This window comes from Nannobrachium achirus (assembly GCF_963921795.1).
Source record: "Nannobrachium achirus genome assembly, chromosome: 23".
NCBI classification, from domain to species: Eukaryota; Metazoa; Chordata; class Actinopteri; order Myctophiformes; family Myctophidae; genus Nannobrachium; species Nannobrachium achirus.
The window spans coordinates 3036619-3064571 of NC_137830.1; the positions used below are offsets into that span (position 1 = coordinate 3036619).

Here is a 27953-nt window from a genome sequence, read left to right on the forward strand (position 1 = left end):
TGGCGTCAGCGATGTGCTGTGAACTTGTGTGTTGGACAAGACATGATCACCTAAAGCTGAAACCTAGTTTCCCCTGCAGGAATTGTGAACAGACTTTATTAGTTTAAAAGGCAAAACTTTATGCTTTTCAGCTCATTTAAACCAGGCTGTTGCAGCTCAAGCTGAAAGTGGGTGAAGGTGGGTAGAGGTGGGTGGAGCTTGTAGATCTGCTATTTTCACTAGTATGGGTCCAGGGTAAATGTCTAATGTCTAATTTCTGTTTTTACAGTAAATATATACAGTATACAAATAGAAAATATACAGTAAATATATACAGTATACAAATACAAAATATACAGTAAATATATACAGTATACAAATACACAGAAAAGAAGACAGAATTATCAAGACAATGAATCATCAAGATAGTCTGTGACGTTGTACGTGATGTCATCAGCTTTTCCTGCTCTTCTGATTGGTCAATGACTCCAAAACCATGACCTTAATGAACTTAACTTTACAGAAACACTTTGTAACAAAGAAACATTCTTTATAGAAACGCCTGATTCTTCCAGAGAACTCTGGCTATTTGTGTAAACAAACTGACAAAAACTCTGACAGAACATTTTAAACACACACATATCTGGTTAAAGGAGTAGTTCACCAAAAAAGAAAAAAAAAATGCAAATGTTCTGTCACAAAGGGTTAGGGTCGATAGTTTGAGGAGGGACAGAGTCTCAAAGAGTCTCCTATTGACAGATGATCAGTTGTCAGATTACTGTCTCAGAGTCAGGAATGCAAGGAAAAGTAAATACTCTTGAATTAATTCAAGGCTTCATGGCTTGTGGAACTGATAGGAAAAATATATTTTACTCTACACTTGTCTTCTAAATATAAAGGTTATTGAAAAACAAAAAAACAAAAATAAATAAATAATAATAATACATTTTCATGTCAAGGACCCCTGTAATGATATGCATTTGTCCTGATCCGATGACGCCTGATTGGACAAAAGTAGAGAGAGAGATAAAAAAAACTAGGGCTGGGACTTTAACTGATTAATTGCGATTAATTCATTACAGAAGATTTACGCGATTAAAAAGATTAACGCATTTTAATCGCACCTAGTTTTTGCACCACAGAACCTTCAGTTTCGGGCATACAGATCATAGCGATGCACCAACCAAGAAGAGACAACAAAAGCAAAGGGAGAAGTAGCCGATCAGAGCGCTTTGCTTGGCCCAGTGGATGCGAAATTTAGATTTAAAAAACTCACTTGTTGATTCACTCATACAACAAAATGTGTTTTACTTGGAAAAAAATGCTTCCCAGGTCAAATATTAATATGCGATTAAAATGCGATTAATTGCGATTCATTAATTACAAAGCCTGTAATTAATTCGATACATTTTTTGAATCGCATCCCAGCCCTAGAAAAAACTTTTAAAGATGCAGTGTTATGACTTTTTTCTCCGCTAAAACATGATTATCAGGTATTATGATTATAATAGGAGGAGGATTATTTTCCTAAAAAGTGTACAGAAAGAGTTAAAATTAGGTTTTTATGTGGCCACACCCACCAGTTCATTAACTCATCTGGTGCCGATCCCGAACTAGTTCGGCTTTATTTCAATTCAATACAATCTTTTTTTTATTAATTCACTTACCCCGAGCTGCTTGTAGAGTCGTGGGTGGTCCTGGCTCGCTAGCCGCTAGCCAGCTAGCCGTTCTACTCTGTCCGACGATATATTCCATTAAAAATGGTTTAAAATACATTTTTGAGCTCCCCAATGTTCACCCGATGTTCGGCGCCGCTTCCGATGAGTACACGAGTGTGCCGATCCCGAAGTAGTTCGGCTTTATTTAATTAAATGAATAAAATGATAAGAGGCCTTCTGAAGCCTGGCCTGATTTTTCTAGCTACTAGCCGAAAGCTAGCAACCTCCCGGCCGGCCGTAATTTGCGAACGCAATCGCCAATCTCCGCCTAATCCAATGAAAGACCGCATCTTTAAAGGCTTATATCTCTTTTTTGTGTTTTAGGAAAGCGGCGCGAGGTTTATTTACGGCGAAATCGCCCAAAAATGATCTTTTAGATGACAAAATGGGAATAGCCATTCTGTTAGCATCTTCATCCGGGACATTTCCATGCCGTGCATGAACGTGAGCACGTCAGGTCCTGGAAGGTGAAGTCCTGGAAGCTAAAGCGCTCGCCTATGAGAGATGCGCTGGCATTCTTTGGCCCCTAGAGGGCGCTGGCACTCAAAGAGTTAAGTATGCCTGGTTGTCATGGTGGGTGGTGACCCAGCTGAAGTTAGCCACACCCACAGTGTTGGGTGAATGGTAATTAGGGGAGGGGATGAGTTTATGATGTCATTAAATCAGTGTTTTTCGACCGGTCCTTTTGACTCAGAGGCGTTCAGCTTTCAGGAAGAAACCAAAAATACACAGGGAAGACACATTTGTACATTATAACCCCACCCGGTGGTCTAGTAGAGTAATGTTAACTCCATAGACACATACAAAACATATTATAACCCCACCCGGTGGTCTATTAGAGTAATGTTAACTCCATAGACACATACAAAACATATCATAACCACACCTGGTGGTCTAGTAGAGTAATGTTAACTCCATAGACACATACAAAACATATTATAACCACACCTGGTGGTCTAGTAGAGTAATGTTAACTCCATAGACACATACAAAACATATTATAACCACACCTGGGGGTCTGTTAGAGTAATGTTAACTCCATAGACACATACAAAACATATTATAACCACACCTGGTGGTCTATTAGAGTAATGTTAACTCCATAGACACATACAAAACATATTATAACCACACCTGGTGGTCTATTAGAGTAATGTTAACTCCATAGACACATACAAAACATATTATAACCCCACCCGGTGGTCTATTAGAGTAATGTTAACTCCATAGACACATACAAAACATATTATAACCCCACCCGGTGGTCTAGTAGAGTAATGTTAACTCCATAGACACATACAAAACATATTATAACCCCACCCGGTGGTCTAGTAGAGTAATGTTAACTCCATAGACACATACAAAACATATTATAACCCCACCCGGTGGTCTATTAGAGTAATGTTAACTCCATAGACACATACACAACATATTATAACCACACCCGGTGGTCTATTAGAGTAATGTTAACTCCATAGACACATACAAAACATATTATAACCACACCCGGTGGTCTATTAGAGTAATGTTAACTCCATAGACACATACAAAACATATTATAACCCCACCCGGTGGTCTATTAGAGTAATGTTAACTCCATAGACACATACAAAACATATTATAACCACACCCGGTGGTCTATTAGAGTAATGTTAACTCCATAGACACATACAAAACATATTATAACCACACCTGGGGGTCTGTTAGAGTAATGTTAACTCCATAGACACATACAAAACAGAAAAAGTACAAAACTATTGCACCACCTCTTTTAGTAAACAATCTCTCTCTCTCTCTCTCTCTAGGTCGTCCTCAGACGAGCCCTCCATCGTTGTTTCCAGTCATCTCGGTTCTCCATACATCTGGCCAGCTCATTGGTGTTCTGTGTCCCTACGTCTTCCTTGAGTACGTCCACGTATGTTTTTGTGGGACGTCCTCGCGACCGGTGCCCATGTGTTGGCTCCCACAGTACCAATTTGCTGGCTGGAAGCTCCTGGTGTCTTTGGCAGTGTCCTGCTAGTCTCATTCTTCTGGTGGCAATTTTCTCGCTTACCCTTGGTATTCCCTCATACAGGCTCCTGTTGGTAACATGTGCACTCCTGTTGATGTTGAGTACTGCACGCAACATTCTAGTGTAGCACCCATCTAGAGACTTCTGCAGGGTTGGCTTCAGGGTCCAGCATTCACTGCCATAGAGGAGAACAGACTCCACTGTTGCAAAGAAGAAGCTAAGTTTGATTTGGCGGGGGAGGCTAGAGTTCCATACACTGTTCATGCCGTTCAGGGCCCTCCAAGCGAGTGCCTTCCTTACTTTAAGGTCTTTCTCAGTTGAGTCGACCCATGCGCCCAGGTACTTGAAGTCCTTGACTTCCTTCAACACAGCTCCTTCTGTTGTTGTCAGAGGTGAAACAATCCTTTACAAATAACAAACTGAAACTGTATTGTATGTTTAAATATCAGAAATTACAGACAAAAATGTATTTAATTTAATATTTGTGAACATTTCATACATCAGATGATATCTGATCTCCCAATATTTTCAGCGTCACGTTGAGACCCGTTGTGAGCTTGTAGATCTGCTATTTTTCACTACTTTTTTAAGTGTCTTGACAACAGGGCTTAGAAGTTGTGAGCTTGTAGATCAGCTAAAACTGATACAAAAATATAAACTAAACTTAAAGGGATATTACACTTTCAAAGTCATTTTATCGTCTAATCAGGCTTTTATGAACACCCTGAACAGTTTTTAATTTGCTTGATTCAATATTTAGATATTTGATGTAAATGTTACCAGGCTCGACACGCCCAGGCCCTCTCCACATACACACCCATTGTAACTTCAAACTCCATTTTAACCGTGATAAATTAATTAAAAACAACCATTATTTTTTCTGGTGACTCAAACTACCCTCCTAATACGTGAGCAGGCCGTGTTTTTTCGATAACTTTTTTCATTTATTTTTAATAATCCATTTTTGTATTAAATATTTTTCATTTTCCCAAATAATTATTAAAAATTAATGAAAAAAGTTATCGAAAAAACACGGCCTGCTCACGTATTAGGAGGGTAGTATGAGTCAACAGAAAAAACAACGGGTGTTTTTAATGAATCTATCATGGTTAAAATGGAGTTTGAAGTTACAATGGGTGTGTATGTGGAGAGGGCCTGGGTGTGTCGGGCCTGGTAACATTTACATCAAATATCTAAATATTGAATCAAGCAAATTAAAAACTGTTCAGGGTGTTCATAAAAGCCTGATTAGACGATAAAATGACTTTGAAAGTGTAATATCCCTTTAAGCAATTTTGTTAATTTTTAAATGAACAGTTTTGATTGTTAGGAACCAAATGGACCCTTACAGCTCTGTAACTCTGAGAGTGTACAAATGGAACCAAATGGACCCTTACAGCTCTGTAACTCTGAGAGTGTACAAATGGAACCAAATGGACCCTTACAGCTCTGTAACTCTGAGAGTGTACACATGGAACCAAATGGACCCTTACAGCTCTGTAACTGTGAGAGTGTACAAATGGAACAAATGGACCCTTACAGCTCTGTAATTCTGAGAGTGTACAAATGGAACCAAATGGACCCTTACAGCTCTGTAACTCTGAGAGTGTACACATGGAACCAAATGGACCCTTACAGCTCTGTAACTGTGAGAGTGTACAATGGAACCAAATGGACCCTTACAGCTCTTTAACTCTGAGAGTGTACAAATGGAACAAATGGACCCTTACAGCTCTGTAATTCTGAGAGTGTACAAATGGAACCAAATGGACCCTTACAGCTCTGTAACTCTGAGAGTGTACAAATGGAACCAAATGGACCCTTACAGGTCTGTAACTCTGAGAGTGTACAAATGGAACCAAATGGACCCTTACAGCTCTGTAACTCTGCAAATGGAATGTAATCTCACCTTAACGACCTTAACGACCTCATCATCCTCTTCCTCACTGAACAGCTCCGGGGTCTGAGAGCCCGTCATCCCCGAAGGGGAGGGGCTTGCATGGGAGCTGCATGATGATTTCCATTGGCTGTTTTGGCTGTCAGTCAAAACGGCCGTCCCCTGTTCTCCTGCGGGGGTTAAAAGATAACGCTAAGTGATTTGTTTTGTCATAGCGCTAATATTCTGATAATAATCATCTATTATATCATATTATATCCTTCTAATAAATGGCACAATGTCTGTCTGATATACCCGCATGCTGACATCACTGATACTAAACAGTGCCCAAATTTGGAGATGAATGACCGGGTTGCTCCATATATATATATATTATACACATTAAAAAGGAGTATTTCACCCAAAAGATAACTTATTTTCTATCAGTTACACGGCCCATGAAGACTTGAATTCATAGATTTCTTTTATTTTTTGCTTTCCTGAGCCAATGATTTGATGAGAGGATACATTAGCCCTTAATGACTGGCTTAGGAATGGACAAATACAAATTTGCATTATTACTTTTAACAATTAACACATAGCAGACCTACCAGCTTACAGCGTGTGTGCCAGGTGGGAGTTTGTATATCTGCTATTTAATTATTTTCTATCGTGAAAATGTTTTTCAAAGCAAACTTCTGTAATTCAAATCTTCGCTTCTGGGGGGTCCCTGGAACAACTTATTTTGAGATGTACTTGGTGTAGATGTACATGTACTTGGCCACGGACCCCCATCTCAAAATATGGTGTTCCAGATTTGCAAAAACATATATAGATTTTTCAAAAATAGCAGATCACTCATTTTAATCTAAACGTACCTTTAATGTCTAACAGCTCCTCAGGGTCGGGGGTTCGAGAGCCGCTGGTCTTGGAAGGGGAGGGGCTGGCCGCCGAGCTGCAGGACTGTGATAGGCTGTTCTGGCTGTCCGTCAGCGTCTCGGCGGTGAAGAACTCCTCCCACCTGGGAGGAGGGGCAGGGCTAGAGGAGGAGACTCCTCCTTCCTTCCTGTCCTCTCCTTTCTGCTGCTTTTCACTCTCTCCTCCTTCATCCCTCTCTTCTTCTCCTCCGTTGGTTTGAGTGGTTTGTTCTCCCTCTTCTCTCTCTTGCGCCCCCTGTTGGCCTACATGTTTAAAAGAGAAAAGGTAGGGCGAGTGAGGAATGAACTAGAGCTTTAATGGGGCCTAAATGAGTGAACCCGGCCCTACAGAACGTCATCCCAGACCGACCCAAAGCCTCATACATCATTAACAACTGGAGACCAACACAGCCTGCAGTCCCACATTATAAACGAGCTTGATATCTGCAGCAGCCTTTTTTCTCATAAAATATTGGTGATGGGCGTTTTATTTTGCTCCCAATCCCGATCATTTGATTTTAAGTATCTGCCGATCCCGATCTTTCGGCCATGCATTAAGGAAAGAGAAAAGAAACAATAATGAAATATTTTATTTCATTTAAATTACCGTATCCATTCTATACGACATGGATGTAGCTTATTGTTTACACTTGTGCAGCATTGTATCAAAACTAAATATAAATAAAGCTCATCAGCTTATATATTTTTTTAATCTATAAAGACAAGGTGTTTCCCCATCTTTTTCTCCTGATTCTGTTATCGGCCCCGATGTCAGATCCCCTGATCGCTAATTACAGAGGCTTTCATCTCCTCTAAATCCCATACTCTACCTTTAATTAGGAATGGCTCCTCCCCGTCCTCCTCCTCCTCCTCTTCATCATCATCATCATCGTTAGACTCGGTACAGTCCACGTAGTTTCCTACAGAGGAGCGCGAGTCTGCGGTAACGACCACCTGCAGCGAGTCCTCCACGGCTGTAGGGGGGGCTGCTGCTCCCACAGGAGCGTGCTGTTTCACTATAGGATCATGAAATAATGAACTCTGGTGAATAATACAGAAAACGTTCAAAAACAAGACCTAGGACATGAAATTACTAAACTTTACTTAACACTTATGTTGCTATGATTTTTTCTCTTCAATGTCCCACGTTGCCATGGTTACCATAGACTTCCATGTAATTGCGCAATTGTGTAAAAAGTGCACGCCCATGCCTAGATGATGCACCACGTGTGTTCACACTGTTCACAGCTTTCTAACAAAAAATCCGTTCAGGCATTCATGATTTATCAGCCATTATGTTTTCTTCAGATGTAAACAAACATGGCTGCCATGTTTGAAAGAATGGGTTGGTATGGGGGTTAAACATGCAATTTTGCGATCGCGATCATGCATAATACATTTCTGGAGGTCAAAAAAAAAATTTGAAAAAAAAATAATAATAATAATTTTCAAAAACGGCCCAAACTCGGGAAACTCGGGGTTGGCACAGCGTTGGTACCAATACAAACTCGGGAAACTCGGGGTTGGCACCAGATGTGTTAACAATTAAAAGCCAGCTAACCCCCAAATGCCAGCATTTTACTTTGCTGTGCCAGGGCAGCGTTATCTCGTCCACAGACGAGTTAACCCTTAAGTGCTGTTCGGGTCATTTTGACCCGTTTTACATTTTCATTTGGAAAAAAAAGGTAGAAGTTTACATTTTTTTCCACCTGAAACTCTCTGGCCTTAAAGGTTCTTCTGAGATGAACATGTAAAAAAAATATTTTTGCACTACACCCATGCTACACCCCCCTCATATTTTTTGAACCTTAAGTGCTGTTCGGGTCATTTTGACCCGGAAGCACAGATGCACAGAAATACACAGTATTATGCCAAAACACAGACACACAGACACCCCCACTTCTAACACTCCCCTTCCGAAGCCCCATTCCGAACCCTCCCCCCCTCCCCCCCTCCCCACACCTAACCCCGCCTCCCCTGATGCACAGAAATACAAGGAATCATGTACAAACACAGATACACAATCACCCCCTAACCCTTCCACCCCTTCCACCCCTCCCCCCTCCAACCCCCCTCACCTCACCCTTACCCCCTCCCCTCCAAAACACCCAACCCAACCCCACCCCCCACCCCCCCGCACAGAAATAAAAGAAAGCATGTATACTAACACAGACACACAGTCACCTCCTTCCCCCCTCCTCCCCCCTCCTATCGCCCTCACCCCCCCACACCCTTCACCCTCTCCTTCTCACCCCTTTCCTCCTCACCCCTCCCCTCCCCTCCCCTCCTCACCCCTCACCCCTCCCCTCCTCACCCCTCACTTATCTCAAGTTTTCCTTGTGACTGTACTGTATCTTAGGCGAAATTTTACATTATTTTACATAAACATAAGGTGCTGTAAAGTAACACTGTAATTCAGGGGTGCTGTGGATGAAAATGTTGTTTACAGGGGTGCCCTGAGACCAAAGTGTTTGAAAACCTCTGTCCTAGTGTATACATTCAAGTGTATATTCATATGTGACGTTCATGTGTGTTCAGCTCTATGTGAGAATGATGTCCTGTTCTTGAACCACAAGTATTCAATTAATGGGCATGTTGAAAAGAAAAAAAGAAAAGTTCATAAAAATATTGTCTGATTTTCATTTTTTCCTATAAGCATGAGCAATATTGCCCAGTATTAAATAAAGTAGTTTTTTTACATGAATTTCAGCTAAATCAGTAAAAACGCCTAGCTCTTTCATGTTTAATGTGATATAGCAAAGCAGAAATGCCAACATTTACCATATATATCATATGAATTGTTTGGTATTGAGTCAAAGTCAATGTATCATGATGATTTGTTAAGTTAAAATTTATATTAGTGTTGTTTTTCTTAAACCAAATATCCCCCGGGTCAAAATGACCCGAACAGAACGAAGGTGTAGTGAATCTGAACAGAACTTAAGGGTTAACTGTTGCCACTAAAAACACTACATATCCCATCATGCAACTCAGCCACCAGCATCATGGAGTGTCTATTCTCCATAGGCTCAGGTTCATTGCTGATGCAAAGAAACTCGGAATCTACTTCCAAAACGCAGAGAGCCGCTCTTTTTCACGGTGACACTGGGCCATGACGGTTGGCTGACGGTTGGCTGCGGTTAGGATTTTAGTTTAGCGACCGAATGTAAACAAACTGACGTCCATTTTGCGATTGTCAATTTACACAACATGCAACATGCAGCCAAAGAATTACCAAAATAATGGCAGCCCATATATACAGCATATTTATCTCAAGTTACAAAATAAAATACATATTAACCTTTATACAAAAAAAAAATAAAGAGAAAACATGAATAGTCGAAATAGGAGATCTACAAGCTCAACGTGTTTCAAGCTTGTAGATCTACTATATCCACTATATTTGAAAATGTTTCAAAATCATTTTCAACATGGTAATGATTATAGGACAATTATTTGCAAATAAATGGGATTAGGAGATTATCCAAAGATTGTGACAGGCCATACAAAATAAATAAACCATACAAAAGTAGATAGTATGTTAAATAAATAAACCATAAAACAGAAGGTAATAAGATAGTAAGTATGTTAAATAAATAAACCATAAAACAGAAGGTAGTAAGATAGTAAGTATGTTAAATAAATAAACCATAAAACAGAAGGTAGTAAGATAATAAGTATGTTAAATAAATACCGTCATGTTTCACTTCCTGGTTCGGAGCCATCTTCTTCCTGATTGGTGCCAGGTCTGCTTCTTCAAACAGATCTTCATCTTCATCACTGTCTGAGTCTGATCAACACACACACACACACACACTCACACACACACACACACACACACACACACACACACACACACACACACACACACACACACACACACACGTAGGAAAAGTATAATGTTTTAAAAAGCATTATATCTTACAGGGTTAAATGCAGGATACCTGCGCACATAGCTGTCAAAGTACTCGTCTAGGGCAGGGTTTACCAAAGTGAGTGCTGTGGCTGTGCTGTGATGTCAGTCCAGGGGTGACTCAGAATAATCTGATAATATTTAGAATTCATCATCAATATCACTTCACTGTGCTTAGTAAAACACACCTGATTTACACTGTACTTGATGAGTTCTTTTTTCCATCTATGGCCCACTCTCTTCACCAAAAAATAGCAGATCTATAAGCTCACAATGCGTCACAACGTGACGCATTGTGAGCTTGTAGATCTGCTATTTGTTGGTGACCCTTCCCCCCAGACTAGGCATGCTAGGGTTCAAGTGGTTAAACATCAAGTATAAAGTTATTTCCAGTCAGTTCTGATGTAACATAGCCTACTGCATCTCAGATGGAAAGATGTTCATGTTTACGCAGCGTAATATGATTTAAGATTAAAACAGATTTGCAGTGTAATTCAAGTTTGCCATGAGTCAAAAAAAAAATCACACCCGTGTGAAGTGGAGCTGTGTGTGTGTGTGTGTGTGTGTGTGTGTGTGTGTGTGTGTGTGTGTGTGTGTGTGTGTGTGTGTGTGTGTGTGTGTGTGTGTGTGTGTGTGTGGATCATGTGTACCGATTTTTGTGACATTTGAAGAAAATATGTAGGAAAAGGAGCAAAAAGTGTGTTTTGGAGAAAATTCAAGATGGCGGAAAATCTATCATGGCGCAAATGGGCGTGGCCTATATGGGGAGATGCGTCATGACCCAAGGAATCCAGGGAAAAAATATTTTTAATTTTCCGACCTACGGTTCAAGAGTTACAGGCCAAAACGTAAAGTGGGGTGTTATGGCGCCACCATGCGGCCAAATGACACAATTATTTTTTATTTAATCCTTGAAATCATTATGAACCTCCTCTCCAAGTCTTGAAACTCTAGCCCCTATGGTTTGCGAGAGACAAATAATTGAATGTGAGTTTTTGCGATTCCCATTATAAGTCAATGGGGAAAATTAATTCACTAATAAATTAATATCAATTAAACTATAGAACCTTTCTCTTAGAAAAGTAATAGCCCACGATTCCCGAGTAAGCCGGTCGATTTGACATATGGCGCGAGTGTGTGGTGGCAAAACTGTGGGACTAGTGGCGTGCCGAAGTTTAGGAAGTTCAGGCTACATACAGACACACACACAGACAGACAGACAGACAGACACACAGACCCACACAGCCACGTATAGGGAGCCTGTGCTTCACACAGCTCCAAAAATTCACATCAAGGTCCATTATTTATTTAGCATTTGAGCCACAGAACCACTGTGATAAATCACCTTTTGATGACATTTAAAGGTGATACACCGTGAAATTTCACTTTTCCTATTTTAAAAACCTTTTTTTGGGGTCCCACTAGCACCTTCTATCCTCACAAAGTCCCATTTCAGACCGATGTGTCTTTCTCTGGTTTTGAGAAGGCGAAGATTAAAAGTATCCCACGGGTTCTCAAAACAGGCTGTTCAGATTTGCTGCCGATTGTGACGTCATAGTTCAGGCCAAAGGTGGTACTGCAGCTGAAATGCTCTGAGAGCCATTCAAAAATGAGAGAGGCTCTCTATTCAGGAGTGGTAATTTAGCCTCAAACCTTTTGAAAAACGTTTTTGGGACATAAACAATATGACATACCCAAAACGTAGATTACTTTGTTATGGTTGGATGTTGTCCACACGTGTGTGTGTGTGTGTGTGTGTGTGTGTGTGTGTGTGTGTGTGTGTGTGTGTGTGTGTGTGTGTGTGTGTGTGTGTGTGTGTGTGTCTCACCGTGCGCAGGCTGTTCCATCCTGGTGCGTTTCAGAACTCCTAGAGGCTTGTAGACGAACGCTGCTCTCTCACTCTGCTGTCTGCACATGGCACATGGCTTTAACCTGAGATAGAGAGACATAGAGACACACAGAGAGAGAGAGAGAGAGAGAGAGAGAGAGAGAGAGAGAGAGAGAGATAGAGACACAGAGAGAGAGAGAGAGAGAGAGAGAGAGAGAGAGAGAGAGAGAGAGAGAGAGACACAAGAGAGAGAGAGAGAGAGAGAGAGAGAGGAGACACGAGAGAGAGAGAGAGAGAGAGAGAGAGAGAGAGAGAGAGAGAGAGAGACATAGAGAGAGAGAGAGAGAGAGAGAGAGAGAGAGAGACAGACATAGAGAGAGAGAGAGAGAGAGAGAGAGAGAGAGAGAGAGAGAGAGAGAGAGAGACATAGAGAGAGAGAGAGAGAGAGAGAGAGAGACACAAGAGAGAGAGAGAGAGAGACACAAGAGAGAGAGAGAGAGAGAGACATAGAGAGAGAGAGAGAGAGAGAGAGACACAAGAGAGAGAGAGAGAGAGAGAGAGAGAGAGAGAGAGAGAGAGAGAGAAAGAGAGAGAGTGAGTGAGTGAGTGAGTGAGTGAGTGAGTGAGTGAGAGAGAGAGAGAGAGAAGAGAGAGAGAGAACTTTATTTATTCCAAGAACTCATTATGCAGAATGTCTCATTTGAAGTTTTCAAATATAAAAGATCTACAAGCTCACAATACATGGCGACGCATTGTGGGCTTGTAGATCGGCTATTTTCAAATGACTTAAATATATATAACGTAGGATTGAATGGTTAAAGCTATACTGTGTAAGTTGCTCAACTAGTGGTCAGTAGGCAGTAGCTCTATAGCAAACCGCGGTCGCGTCCGCGTCTTTCGGCCGTTTTTCGCCGCAGACCGGGCCTCACACCCCCGCGTCTGCCTCCACCTCGCCGAGATCTATCTTTAGAGGGGTCCCTGGTTCCTGTGCGTTCAGGCATTCCGGAGAAACGGACTCCTTCACCCGAGTATATGCTGTTGTTTTGTTGAGGCAAGCTACTTCCTGAGAAGTCAGCAAGATGCGCTGTGATTGGCCGGCAGTGTATAACCCTCGCTGTGATTGGCCGGTAGTGTATGATGACGTAATTTTTCCGCGAAAACCGGACCCCGGCAAGGATCACAGAAAACATATAAAGAGAAGGCTTTAGAAGCTGAAAATAACGGAGTGGAGTTCTAAAACTTTAGCGATTTAACAGTTAGGACAATTTTAAGATTTGTTTTATAAAAAAGGTTACATGGTATAACTTTAAAGTATGTACAATATTTGGATCTGAGATGTAGTGGAGTAGAAGTAATAGTATTGGAAACTTGAAATACTCAAGTAAAGTATAAATACCTAAAAATTGTACTTACGCACAGTACTTGAGTAAATGTACTTAGTTACTTAACATCACAGACAGTTAGTAAGCTCAGACCATGAGTCACATCTCTGTGACATCAGCAAGTGTTCGACCAATAGGAACTCACATTTCTGTGACATCAGCAAGTGTTCGGCCAATAGGGATGACACTGGGGTAGATGTTGATTGGCTGCAGGTAGGACAGGAAGTCTTTGATCTGAAAGTAAAAAGTAAAATCACAAATTAATGAATGGATCAATTGATAAAGTGATGGATATCCTCTCGTCATACTGTGCATTCACTTCCTTCCCACAGAAGACCCCTGGCCTATAGGCCAGGGGTCTTCAACGTTTTCAGGCCAAGGACCCCTTAGTTGAGAGAGAGATGAAGCAGGGACCCCTTAGTTGAGAGAGAGATGAAGCAGGGACCCCCACAACCTGTTCATAGAGTCCATATAGTTTCATTGTTTGACGGCACAATCATCAGTGTATTTTGGATTCATGTCAATTTGTGTTTTCAGATATTTAACCACTTGAACCGTCAATACTTAAGAATCCATAAATAGACAAACCTCCACGTAAGAGGAGTGGAAACTGAAGCAGGCTCTGTAGGAACTGGACCCTGTTCTGTACGCACACACACACGCACACACACACGCACACAAACACACACACACACACACACACACACACACACACACACACACACACACACACACACACACACACACACACACACACACACACACACACACACACACACACACACACACACACACACACGTACAAGTATATTAATGACAACACAGTTATCTGTAACAATAACTGAAAATTTGCATTGGTATCAGCATATTTGGAAGCCTCTGTAATGTCCATAAACTAGTTGTGAGGCCTGCAGATTGAAGCCTCTGTAATGTCCATAAACTAGTTGTGAGAGGCCTGCAGATTGAAGCCTCTGTAATGTCCATAAACTAGTTGTGAGAGGTCTGCATATTGAAGCCTCTGTAATGTCCATAAACTAGTTGTGAGAGGTCTGCATATTGAAGCCTCTGTAATGTCCATAAACTAGTTGTGAGAGGTCTGCAGAATGAAGCCTCTGTAATGTCCATAAACTAGTTGTGAGAGGTCTGCAGATTGAAGCCTCTGTAATGTCCATAAACTAGTTGTGAGGTCTGCATATTGAAGCCTCTGTAATGTCCATAAACTAGTTGTGAGGCCTGCAGATTGAAGCCTCTGTTATGTCCATAAACTAGTTGTGAGGCCTGCAGATTGAAGCCTCTGTAATGTCCATAAACTAGTTGTGAGGCCTGCAGATTGAAGCCTCTGTAATGTCCATAAACTAGTTGTGAGGCCTGCAGATTGAAGCCTCTGTAATGTCCATAAACTAGTTGTGAGAGGTCTGCATATTGAAGCCTCTGTAATGTCCATAAACTAGTTGTGAGAGGTCTGCATATTGAAGCCTCTGTAATGTCCATAAACTAGTTGTGAGGTCTGCATATTGAAGCCTCTGTAATGTCCATAAACTAGTTGTGAGGTCTGCATATTGAAGCCTCTGTAATGTCCATAAACTAGTTGTGAGAGGTCTGCATATTGAAGCCTCTGTAATGTCCATAAACTAGTTGTTCCCAAGTTTGTGTATCTACTACAGTTTGTTAAAACATGTTTTGTTAATAATACATTTGTGAAATATTACAGAAAGCCTATTGGCTTCAATGTGATCCTTTAAAATTAAATACAAAGATCTAAAAAGGTTCACATGCCAACAAAATGTTATTTTTCCTAATGTATATATGTACCTCTGTGAGTATTCCCAAGCCATATTTCTGTAAGAATTATTAATAATACATTTGTGAGATATTACAGAAAGCCTTGATCCTTTAAAATGGAATAAAAAGATCTAAAAAGGTTGTTATCACCTACCAACCAAATGTTCTTCTTTCTAAGTGGTAAGTGGTAAGTGGTGCATTTATATAGCGCTTTTAATCCAAAGCGCTTTACATAGATTGTGCATTACATTCACCCATTCACGCACACATTCATACACCGGTGGCGGAGGAAGCCATGCAAGGCACCAACCTACTCACCGGAGGCAATTAGGGGTTCAGAGTCTTGCCCAAGGACCCTTCGACATTAACTCAGGGGGAGCCCGGATTCGAACTGGGAACCCTTCGGGATTTATACCCTTCGTGCTCTAATACCAGTTTCTCTACCCCTGAGCTATGCCGCCCCTAATGTTCTAATTCTAATGTATAAGTATAATGTATACATGTACCTATGTATTCCCAAGCCATATTATTACTTTACCAATTATTAAATGTGATGTGTTGTTCCATACTTGACCACCACATTGCATTGTGGGAGTTGTAGTGTTTCTACCTACTTGACCACCACGTTGCATTGTGGGAGTTGTAGTGTTTCTACCTACTTGACCACCACGTTGCATTGTGGGAGTTGTAGTGTTTCTACCTACTTGACCACCACGTTGCTCATGGAGCTCTGGTCTCTGAACCACATGGTTGAAGGTTTGATGCTGATGATCCGATACGGAGTTCCATCTGGAGCCGCTTGGCCACAGGGCAGCCTGTTGCCACGGAGATACTCCTCATCCTGCACACACACACACACACACACACACACACACACACACACACACACACACACACACACACACACACACACACGTGCGCGCATGCACGACACACACACACACACGTTTGCATTGCTATTTAAGCCGAAGAATAGCAGATCTACAAGCTAACGACATTTGTACTTTAAAGGAGTGACTTTTTTCTATTGATTACTCGTGTCTCACGCCATGGTGACTTGAGTTCAATAATATATTTTTCGATTTTTGTCACATTCCTAAGACAATAATTTGTTAATAAATGTACCCATATTGATTCCGATCCGGAATCAATGGGGGTACATTTACTATAGCCTTAGGAATGCGACAAATACAAAAAGATATTACTGAACTCAAGTCTCGCTTACTGAGTGTCAGTTCCAGGTTTTAATCAGAATATTTACTACCAGTAAGACGCCTCAGGGCACCATGTCTTGGCCATCTGGCCAGTGATGTATATGGGACCAGTTACCCATATATGGAGAACCCTGGTACCCATATATGGAGATCCATGTACTGTATATATGGAGATATGCTGTGAGAGCCCAAACATGCTTACTCTGTTATTTGTTATGTGAAAGTCCTATGTCTATGACATCTGACATCATACCCTTTTATGCCCATACATGGAGCAGGGTTTCTGCTAGGCATTTTTGGGGCCGACCACCTTGGCCGGCAGGATTATATTTTACCGGCCAATCAATTAATTTATCGGCCATATTATAATGAACGTCACACGTGTTTGCAGATGAGATACTGTATGTTCAATGTGCACGGTGCACCCAACTGATAATTACACCATTTTATGTTAGCGCTGGGCTTCTTTTCTCTTTATCACAGATGCAATTGCAATCTGTTCCTGAGTTAACAAAATAATAGCCTAACTATCTACTTATGTAGGCCTAGAGGTATTGCTTGCCAAAAAAGAAGTGAATAGGTTAAAGTGGGCGCAACTCAAGCGAACCGTTTGCGCGCCCTGCCACACAGTGGCCTACAAATTAATAAGTTAATAGTATATGATTTTGGCTTCACGTCTCATTAAACCTTAATATGCAAACATACAACCTTTGTTTTGTTTTGTTTTGTTAATGTTATGTTATGATGGCGCAAGGAAGGTTGACTTGCCTCTGTTGCTTTGACCACCACAATGGCATCACATCCATGCGATCAGAAAGTCATGTGCGTGCTTGTATAATATCTATGTGATTCCAAAGAGTTCGGGTCCCTTTTTTATTATCGTCTACTGGGTCCAGCTTGGTCCAGATTACCTTGGAAGAACCCCAGTTCTGTTCTGATCATAACACTAAGCCCACGCTGTATAGCGCTGATTGTTACAAGCTGCTGGAACTGTCAGCTGTGAAACTTGATGTGTGCTTCTCCGTATGGCCGTGTGTGTATCTGGTGTATCTGATATGTTCAATGCGCGTAACCATCGTACGACGAATATAGAATGATCTAATGCGCACAGCGCAGCATGAAGCAGCAGCAGCGGCGGTGAGCTCCACTGTCGTCAGACTCACAGAACATGATACAAATTTAAAATTATGATAGGTTTTAATGGTTGTAGCTTTACTACTTTAGACAAATAATTATGTGAAAAATAAGATTAAATGATACCAGTAAGACTCCCTAATCGGGAGATAAGCGACCGTAGGTGGCTTATCTCCACAAATAGGGCAAAAATTTGTTTTTCCAAAATCTTCCTGATCCATGTTGATGACATGAGTGTAGACATGCTGTGCAAAAACTGTAGGAGCAGTGTCCAAAAATGTGTTTTAAAAATCGGCCTGAAGGTGGCGCTAGATTAGGGCCATGTGAGAAATGAGGGGTGGGGTCTCCGCCTTGCCTTGGCGGACGAATAGGTACCGGCCCCGGCTCTCCCGGACGCTCCTAGCCCGAGTTACAGCATTTTATGTGCGCTGCAGTGGCAGGGGGTCCTCCACTGGGGGCGCCACCACTTTTGCATCCGTTCTGGAGCACCAGGAGTCGGTGGTCCCCGGGAATTCCCCGTGAGCAGCCCCGTTGGGGTGGTCATTTGGTCATTTTTGCACATTTGGTCATTTTTTACATCTGGGGGTCCCCCAGGGACCTGGGGGTCCCTAGGGCTCCGGGGGTCCTTGGAGGTTGTAGTTTGGCAGGCAAGGAGTGTGTGTGTAAAATCTGGCATGGATCGGGTCAACGGGTGCGGAGATATAAGCAGGGAAAAAGTGTGACGTGTGACGTGTGATCACATTTGGTCATTTTTTACATCTGGGGGTCCCCCAGGGACCTCCTTGGAGGTTGTAGTTTGGCAGTCAAGGAGTGTGTGTGCAAAATTTGGCATGGATGGGGGCAACGGTTGTGGAGATATGAGCAGGGCAAAAGTGTGACGGACTGACTGACTGACTGACGCACAGACAGCCCGTGGAGGTTTTGGTAGTAAATGCGACCTATGGTCGCAAAAATAGCATAAGAGCCATTTTCCCAGCCGGCCACGGTGGCCGGTGGACTTTTAAACATTTAACCTGTCAAGGGTCGGTAAATACCGGCTAACGGAATCTCTGACATCCCTGTCTGTAGAACCAGCCACACAGATACGGGCTGTCTTGGCCATACTGTATATGGATTCGGTTAGTGTGTTATGTGGCCAATGTGACATTCATATGGGCATTCCCATATGAAGTCCTGTTAGATCAGGGAACTCCATATGTGGGCATGAAAGGGATTCTGTTAGTGTGACATCACAGTGAAGCCAGAGCATGATATCAGAGCGGCGTAAAAAAGTGTACACGTCCGTCCACGGCGTCCAGACAGACGGACACTAAACTGCGACCTTCGACACTATGGCACTTTAGGAGTGTGTGTGTGTGTGTGTGTGTGTGTGTGTGTGTGTGTGTGTGTGTGTGTGTGTGTGTGCGTGCGTGTACCGTAGGGTGTCTACAGGCGTGTATCTGTGTGTGTCGCTGGTCAGTCACGTGACTCAGGATCTCTGGCATCTTCTTGAACATGGAGAGACTCTTGACATGGATCTGACACACACACACACACACACACACACACACACACACACACACACACACACACACACACACACACACACACACACACACACACACAGCTGTTAGATGGTTAACTTCCTCATTCAGACAAGGAGGACGTAGGATTTCTGCATAATCGCCAGAATTGATTTTAAAATTGTACTCATGACTTTTAAATGTGTAAAAGGACAGGCTCCCAGTTATATCTCTACAGTTTACAGTTTACAGTTTAGGCATTTAGCAGACGCTTTTAATCCAAAGCGACTTACAATCAGCAGATAACATCACAATAATAAACAAGATAATATGTCAGTACATCATCAACAATATAACAAATGCAAAAGGATATCTATCTAGAAAAACACCATATAATCAAAGTTTAGGTGGAGTCTGAAAAGGTGAGTCTTCAGTCCACGGCGAAAGCTAGCGAGTGAGTCCGTTGTTCTAAGTGCGACAGGGAGTTTATTCCACAACTTGGGTCTCTCTCTGACATGTTAGAACCCTACAAGCCTGTGCTCAGCCTCAGATCATCAGATAAGGGCCTCCTGGAGTCTCCCACAGCACAGCTACCTGTAGTCTCAAGGGAGGCCGGGCTTTTGCAGTCGGGCCCCTAAACTGTGGAACGCCCTACCCGTAGACCTAAGACGTGCAAACTTAGTGTCATCTTACAAATCCCTTTTAAAAATGTTCAAACCTTTTCAATTCTTCCTGACAGTTTTATTGATTACATCTGCATGTGTCTATTGTTGTGCCTACTGTGTTATTTTTATTTACTGATGTTTTGTTGTAGATTTTTCTTAAATGCATATCATGTTATTTCACCCTGCTCTGTAAAGCACTATGTGTGGAAATGTGCTGTATAAATACATTCATTATCATAATGTAATTAACGTGCTACAGTATAACTATAATATGGACTTTTAGAGCACAATTAAAGCTGCACTACTATTTGTTTTTTGGTTTTATGGACAGAAAGTGCATGTGTGTGTGTTAGGGATGGGATCATTTCACCTTTTATTTGCAGAGCTGCATAGATGGTACCATTTAAACCTTCTATAATTGGTGAAACAGACCTGGAAATAATGTACTTGACTTTTTTCCCACTGTTTCACTTTTTCTCTCTGTGCCAAGCTCACAACGCATCACAACTTGACATATTGTGAGCTTGTAGATATGCTATTTTTTGGCAAATGTTCCGCCCCAGGATATTTCGCTTATCGCGATAAGATCGTAAATCCCAATTTCTTTGGTCACAATATTTGTTATGACATTTTCATATCGTCCCATCCAGGGCAGGAATTTCATGGAGGCCATGGCTGTCGTTGCCCCTCTCAGTTTGGCCTTGTGCCCCTCAAACCAATGGCATGACCTGAGGCCACAGTGGCCTTAAAGAGGCGGCGCCATAGTTTTGTACTTTTTCTGGTTTTCATGGGTCTAGGAGGATGACAGTACTTAGTCTTCATTAGACCCCCTGGTGTGGTTGTTATGAGCAATTATGTATTGCCTTTCTATTTGGGTTTTAGCTGTAGGCTGCTACCTTGTGGGGTCAAACGTGCCGGTCAGACAGATACTTATTACATCACAGAATCAACCCCTCCCCTAATTACCATTCACCCAACATACGTGGGTGTGGCTAACTTCAGCTGGGTCACCACCCACCATGACAACCACGCATACCAATGAACTGGTGGGTGTGGCCACATAAAAACATAATTTTAACTCTTTCTGTACACTTTTTTGGAAAAAAATCTTCCTCCTAGTATAATCATAATACCTGATAATCATGTTTTAGAGGGGGGAAAAATCATGGCACTGCATATTTGATGCCCCAGCTGACTGGACCACTTTCTGCTCTGTCTCTTTCTGGTCAATATGTAGACAGGAGACACCAGTGTCTCTTTCTGGTCAATATGTAGACAGGAGACACCAGTGTCTCTTTCTGGTCAATATGTAGACAGGAGACACCAGTGTCTCTTTCTGGTCAATATGTAGACAGGAGACACCAGTGTCTCTTTCTGGTCAATATGTAGACAGTAGACACCAGTGACTCTTTCTGGCCAATATGTAGACAGTAGACACCAGTGACTCTTTCTGGTCAATATGTAGACAGTAGACACCAGTGACTCTTTCTGGTCAATATGTAGACAGGAGACACCAGTGTCTCTTTCTGGTCAATATGTAGACAGTAGACACCAGTGTCTCTTTCTGGTCAATATGTAGACAGGAGACACCAGTGACTCTTTCTGGTCAATATGTAGACAGGAGACACCAGTGTCTCTTTCTGGTCAATATGTAGACAGGAGACACCAGTGTCTCTTTCTGGTCAATATGTAGACAGGAGACACCAGTGTCTCTTTCTGGTCAATATGTAGACAGGAGACACCAGTGTCTCTTTCTGGTCAATATGTAGACAGGAGACACCAGTGTCTCTTTCTGGTCAATATGTAGACAGGAGACACCAGTGTCTCTTTCTGGTCAATATGTAGACAGTTGACACCAGTGTCTCTTTCTGGTCAATATGTAGACAGTAGACACCAGTGTCTCTTTCTGGTCATGTAGACACCAGTGTCTCTTTCTTGTCATGTAGACACCAGTGTCTCTTTCTTGTCATGTAGACACCAGTGTCTTTTGCTGAGATTCTGAAATCTTAACTCCCCAGAGTCCCCATCTTTAAACCAATCCAGTGACTTTGATTGGAGCAAGGCTGAACATGGATCAGATTGTAAATACCATCATTTATCTATTTCACTGCAGATTAGGTTATCATCCCTAACACTTAAATCTTTCAATGGACTAAAATCTTGTTTCATTTGATGGCCTTCCTGCCCTGGCATTTGGCCTTTGTACCTCAAGAAATGGACAACACCAAAGGCCAAGTGGCCTTGCCCCTAAAATGAACAAATTCCAGGCCTGTTCCCATCCCTAGTGTGTGTGTGTGTGTGTGTGTGTGTGTGTGTGTGTGTGTGTGTGTGTGTGTGTGTGTGTGTGTGTGTGTGTGTGTGTGTGTGTGTGTGTGTGTGTGTGCGCGCGTGTGTGCGCGCATGCGTGCGTGGGTGCGTATGAGTCTCCCAGGATGGTAATCAGGTATTCATATCATACTGTACCAACCTGTGTACAGAATGAGTCTCCCAGGATGGTAAACAGGTATTCATATCCGTAAGCTGCCTTGCAGTTGAGCCAGACCACATGGTACGCACTCTGACTGATCCACGAGCCAATCAGATCCCTGATGCCGCTCAGACACGCCTCCTGTGTGGACACACATTTTATCCATTTATTTATTTATGTCCACACAAAGCAGATTCATAAAAGGACACAAATATTATACAGCAGGTGCTGTAGAGTTACATTCACTAAATCATGGCATACCGGTATGTCTTCATACAACAGCATGTCACTCAGTACTCTATGGGTATAAGTAACAGCGTCTCCGCCATATGTGACACCTGCACATTATAGCGGAGACAGCACAATACTTTGCCAGCCTTTTCGCCTCTTTTTTAGGCATCCCAAGTTGTTGAAACCCTCTAACGACCAGCGTATGAGTATGTCCTTGGCTGCCAGATATAAAAACAAATAGTCTGCACCTTTAGCCCAGCTCTGATAAGGTATGTAGCAGAAGTTGGTATTTAATGACCGTGATCATAAAGGCTTCCTCTAAGCTACGGTCAAAGGTGCTGCTTGCTGCTATCTCTAATACAGACTGGACTCTTCATCAACCACAACAACAATGTGGTGTATGAGCTGTTAAAGATGCAAAGATGTCTGAGTTATCACAGATATGGAACATGGATGGAATGACACGGGAATGTTTGTACATTCTCACTGAGGATGCATGATATTCTGATATTTTGATGTCCTTTGCTATGAGTTCCACTATTCTATCATGACGTTTTCAAAAACCTTTCAGGCTTTAGGAGACAATTTATAGAATCGGATCGGTATGTTCAAAGACTTGCTCAAATTGTCATGTCATTGTCTCAAAAATAGCAGATCTACAAGCTCGTATAGCATCTGCTATCTTGTAACAGTTCAATTATAAAATACTGGAAAACATAATAATATTAAAACTATTAAAGCTGTACATCCCTTTGTATGCATATAGCAGCCATTCAAGATGTATATACTAAGGCTGGGTGATATTAGGAAAACCTTCGATATTCCATAACGTTTAAAGTTGTTCTGCTTTAGGTCCACTGCCTGCCTAACCCAGATAATGAAGAGCATATCCATGCATGCACACACATAGAATAAAGACATGAAATGCCTTATTTCCATTTTCCAACAATGGAAATAAGGCATTTCAATAAATAAATGGTTTTACTGGACTGCTTTGCATGTGCTACGTGCATGCATAGTGTGTCTGTTAATTAATTTGACACATACACCAATACCTCATTTCAAGCTGTCTTTGTTGGTACTGTATGTATACCTCACATTTTGATACCTCCATGAAGGTACATTTTAGATATATATTGCCCAGCCTGAGCCTCAGTACAAACTACAGCCACGCATCGTACACATCATCAGAGGTTCTCTTTTCAGACTCACCCGACTAGGAATCTGGTAGAAGCAAGGGTCATAGAAGGTGGAGTCCAGATAAATAGACTGGATGTCTTTCACTCTGGAATGGAGAGCAGAACACAGAGATAAGTTAGAACTCAAATAACCTTTTAATCCACAGTATCCCTGATTCAAGGTCTTTGCACACTGCTGTGTTTTTTCGGACGAATATCAGAACGAATTTCAGAGCACGTAAATAAAGAAATCTACCTCACGTTATGTCAATCATGTTTTCACAGAGCCGCCCGTTTTGTATTCATTTTCGGACCAGGGTTGATTTGTTCCGATTTTCGCACCACATTCGTCACCACTGGGTCCCTTGCTCTCTCTCTCTCTCTCTCTCTCTCTCTATCCTTGACCAGAAAGGCAGCCTACATCATGGTTTCAGTGGTTGACACTAAGGACCGATTCATACTCCACTTTTGGAGCTAAATCTATTTCGGCCGAACAGCCAAATTAATGTCCTTAAAGTCCTTGGTTTGGCCTTAATAATTATGGACGGAAATATTTCTGTTTTCTGTGTTTCCACTTATTTTCTTATACTACTCATGTAGTGTTACAGAATCATTGTCTAAACGTCCAAAATAGGACCTCATTTTTTTTAGCTTGTGGCCCTTGGACTTTCTGTATTTTGCCGAGTGGCCCCTGAGCCATCTTAAAGGAGTAGTTCACCCCCAAAATGACTTTTCTTTCCTATTGATTACTCACGCCGTGGAGACTTGAATGCATGGATATTCTTTTAGTTTTTGTCCCATTCCTAAGCCAATTATTTGATTATAATAAATGTAACCCCATTGATTCCGGTAGAGGACCCAAATTGTCTTTGGGTCCCCTAATGGAATCAATGGGGGCTTTATTGGCTAAGGGGCTAATCAATAGAAGAAAATACATTTTGGGGTGAACTACTCCTTTAAGATGAGTAGCCCTGCAGAAAGCTCTCAGAGGCACTTGCCCGTTGGGCAAGTACAGGTCATGTTCTACTTGCCCCAAAGGTCAGGTCAATAACGTGTGAGTGTACCTCTGTTTACATGTATGACTGATGTGATGCTACTGGCTTCACATAGGTGTTTAATAAATGTTATTTGTTATTGTATTCTTATGTTTTCTGATTGTACCTACACTGAGTCTGTGAGGATAACTCCCTCTTGTGGCTGTTTTTGGTGTTGTGGATAGAAATGTAACCCAGTCCAAAGCTCTGATCATCATCTAAACCAGTGGTTCTCAACCTGTGGGTCGGGACCCCCAGATTATTGTGGGGGGTCCCAAGATGATTAACTTAATGTGCAACATAATCCTCACTCAACAGTAAACAAACCAACATAAAGTTTAAGTGTATAGATACTATAGAGGGTATCTGCACATTTCTAAAGTGACGATTTAAGGACTTTTTAATACCTCTAAAATGACAAAGCATTGGCAAAATAATTGTCAAATATTAGAGGCAGAAATTGTGAAAATAGACGATCTACATGCTGCTATTTTCACAACAGAACATTGTTTTACAGTACAAGATGCAACTCTTTTTGTTTGTCATATGATTATTTTGGGTGTGGCGTCCTGAAAAGGTTGAGAACCACTGACCTAAATTGTAACAGGTGTGACAGTGCAACTACAGTAGTAAGTACAGTAGCAGCTGTGATGCTTTCCTCAGCTAGTAAGTAACAGAGTAACTGCTTCAGACACAGATCTTTCTCCCCTGCCAACACATTGTTTTGTGTGTTTAAAACAGGGCCTTGGAAACTTTGGGCTTGGGCTTTTTACAGATGTAATCTGAGATTCTTCAAGTAAAGTTTCTTTTTTTTCTGTCTAGTACTGTACAGATACACAGCATCTGGGCAGAATAACTAGTAAAGTATTGCGTTATCCTTTTAGCCTTAATGTCATTCATGCCCACTTGCCCGATAAGTAAGTCGTCCATTATAAAAGGATGGTAAAATTTGCGCTTGTAGAACAAACTCATGTTAAATGCAACCGAGTGGTTTCTGTTGGAATGAAACAAAGATAACTTGCTGAGTGGTTTCTGTTGGAATGAAACAAAGGCAAACTAGAACTGCACTCTGTCGATGTGCCAACTCGCGCCTTGCACTAGAGTTCTCAACAAGCCTGAAAATTAAGGCCCGGCCCTAACTGGGCCCTAACTGGGTCGGCCCGAGGCCCTACCCGGCCCTACTAGTTAGCAAACATTTTAGGCCCTACCCTACCCTAAATGTCGGTTGGGTTCGGGGCAGAATTGAGGTGTGCTCACCACTGGCATCACCAGGAATGCCTCATTGGCTGTTAATGATGACTTTTAATCATCCCCACAGTGGAAGAAAGATCCCTATACGTGAATTCATCAACTGCAAATCAACACATGTGATTTACATGCTGCTATGTCCCTGTGGTCTAGCGTACGTTGGACAAACTAAACGACCACTCAAACAAAGAATATCTGAGCACAAAACTGCAATCCGTACTGGAATTACGCCATTAAATTAATGTTATTAATATATATATCCTATAATAGTTACTACTCACATGACTGAACCCATCAGGACAGCTGTGAGCCTTACCAACCCTTACCAACCTTTACCAACCTTTACCAACCCTTACCAACCCTTACCAACGCTTACCAAGGCTGCAGGAACTACTAGCATTGAAGGCTGTGAGACTTGGAGATCTGAGGCCTGTGTTTAAAGTTATGATGAATAGAACTCTATCATCTAACCCAGGTGTGTTTAAAGTTATGATGAATAGAACTCTATCATCTAACCCAGGTCAGTGTTTAAAGTTATGATGAATAGAACTCTATCATCTAACCCAGCTGATCTGAGGTCAGTTTAAAGTTGTGATGAATAGAACTCTATCATCTAACCCAGGTGTGTTTAAAGTTATGATGAATAGAACTCTATCATCTAACCCAGAGAACAGCTGATCTGAGGTCAGTGTTTTTAACTCTCCTGAAGACTCGTCCACCAGGGAGATCTGAGTGGGGCTCTCCAACTCTAGAGGGACCAGTACAACACACACATGCACGCACACACAACACACGCACACACACACATGCGAAGGAATGTGATTTGACGGTCAAATACTAGGCAGGCCATAACTCATTGAAGACATTAGTATGCAAAGTCGCTCCCATAGACTCCAGGCAGTGGCTACAGGCTACGGAAACAAATTTGTGTTCATAGGAGAGGAGATGTGATTGTCTGAACCGGAGGCAAGCCAGCGCAACACACTGGCTCTGCTGTGTGGAGACGACAACACACTGCTCTGCCGTGTGGAGACGACGAACAGGGAGGCGGTGAAAGGGGGAAGACACGACACAAACACAGGATCTTTTCACTTTTTTTGGCATCTAGTGTTGTTAGCTATGGCCATAGTATCACTACATCTAGTGTTAGTATAGCTATGGGCATATTATCACTACATCTAGTGTTAGTATAGCTATGGCCATATTATCACTACATCTAGTGTTAGTATAGCTATGGCCATATTATCACTACAGATATAATCACTACATCTAGTGTTAGTATAGCTATGGCCATATTATTACTACAGATATACTCTAAAAAACATATTTTCCCACCAGCAATAGTGTTATAGTGTAACTTATGGTCCACTTACGATATGGTCCTCCCATAATGTTATGATCTAACTCAGAGGTTCCCAAACCTTTTTGTCTCAGGGCACCCCATAAATATTGTTTTAATCCGAGGCACAAGCACACGTTGTGTGCTTGTAGATCGGCTGTTTTCACTATACTAATTTTGTGCGACAGTCTTGTATGATGAAGCAGTGCTTTGCTTTACCAAAAGACAAACATTTGAAACTTGGAGATACGAGGTTTCTGCCCGACAGTGACGATATTTTAGTGATTATGTTGCAAGGAAAACGTTGAGATAATAGCCATTTTGGTTCAAAGTAAAAAAGAGAGCACTTCAATGTTATAAACATCTAAAAGAAGGCAACCCAGACCCGCTTCATATAGCCCTCAACCATAGTGAAAACCTACAGGGATGCCCACTGAGTCAGCTGGCCCAGGGACAAACACAAGCACAACTACCAGACGGAAATCCCATTGGACCAAATCAGATTATAAGAAAACAAAAGGAAAGCTACCTGACA

The 27953-nt window shown here is 41.9% G+C and overlaps 2 protein-coding genes across 2 annotated transcripts in view; one reads left to right on the top strand and one right to left on the bottom strand.

Annotated features, from left to right (window-relative positions):
* Positions 1 to 27953, top strand: part of LOC308309076 (uncharacterized protein) — a 244490-nt gene that overhangs the window by 2950 nt on the left and 213587 nt on the right. The gene's annotated exons all lie outside the window — the stretch shown is intronic.
* On the bottom strand, positions 5579 to 26831 carry LOC308308409 (protein artemis-like; the record flags this gene model as incomplete). The annotated part of the gene is made up of 11 exons (XM_080753827.1): positions 5579 to 5775; positions 6463 to 6765; positions 7332 to 7517; positions 12243 to 12346; positions 13770 to 13858; positions 14213 to 14267; positions 16111 to 16247; positions 19170 to 19271; positions 22389 to 22529; positions 23832 to 23940; positions 26743 to 26831. Coding segments are annotated over 11 exons (1512 nt in total), but the record flags the coding sequence as incomplete, so codon positions are not given.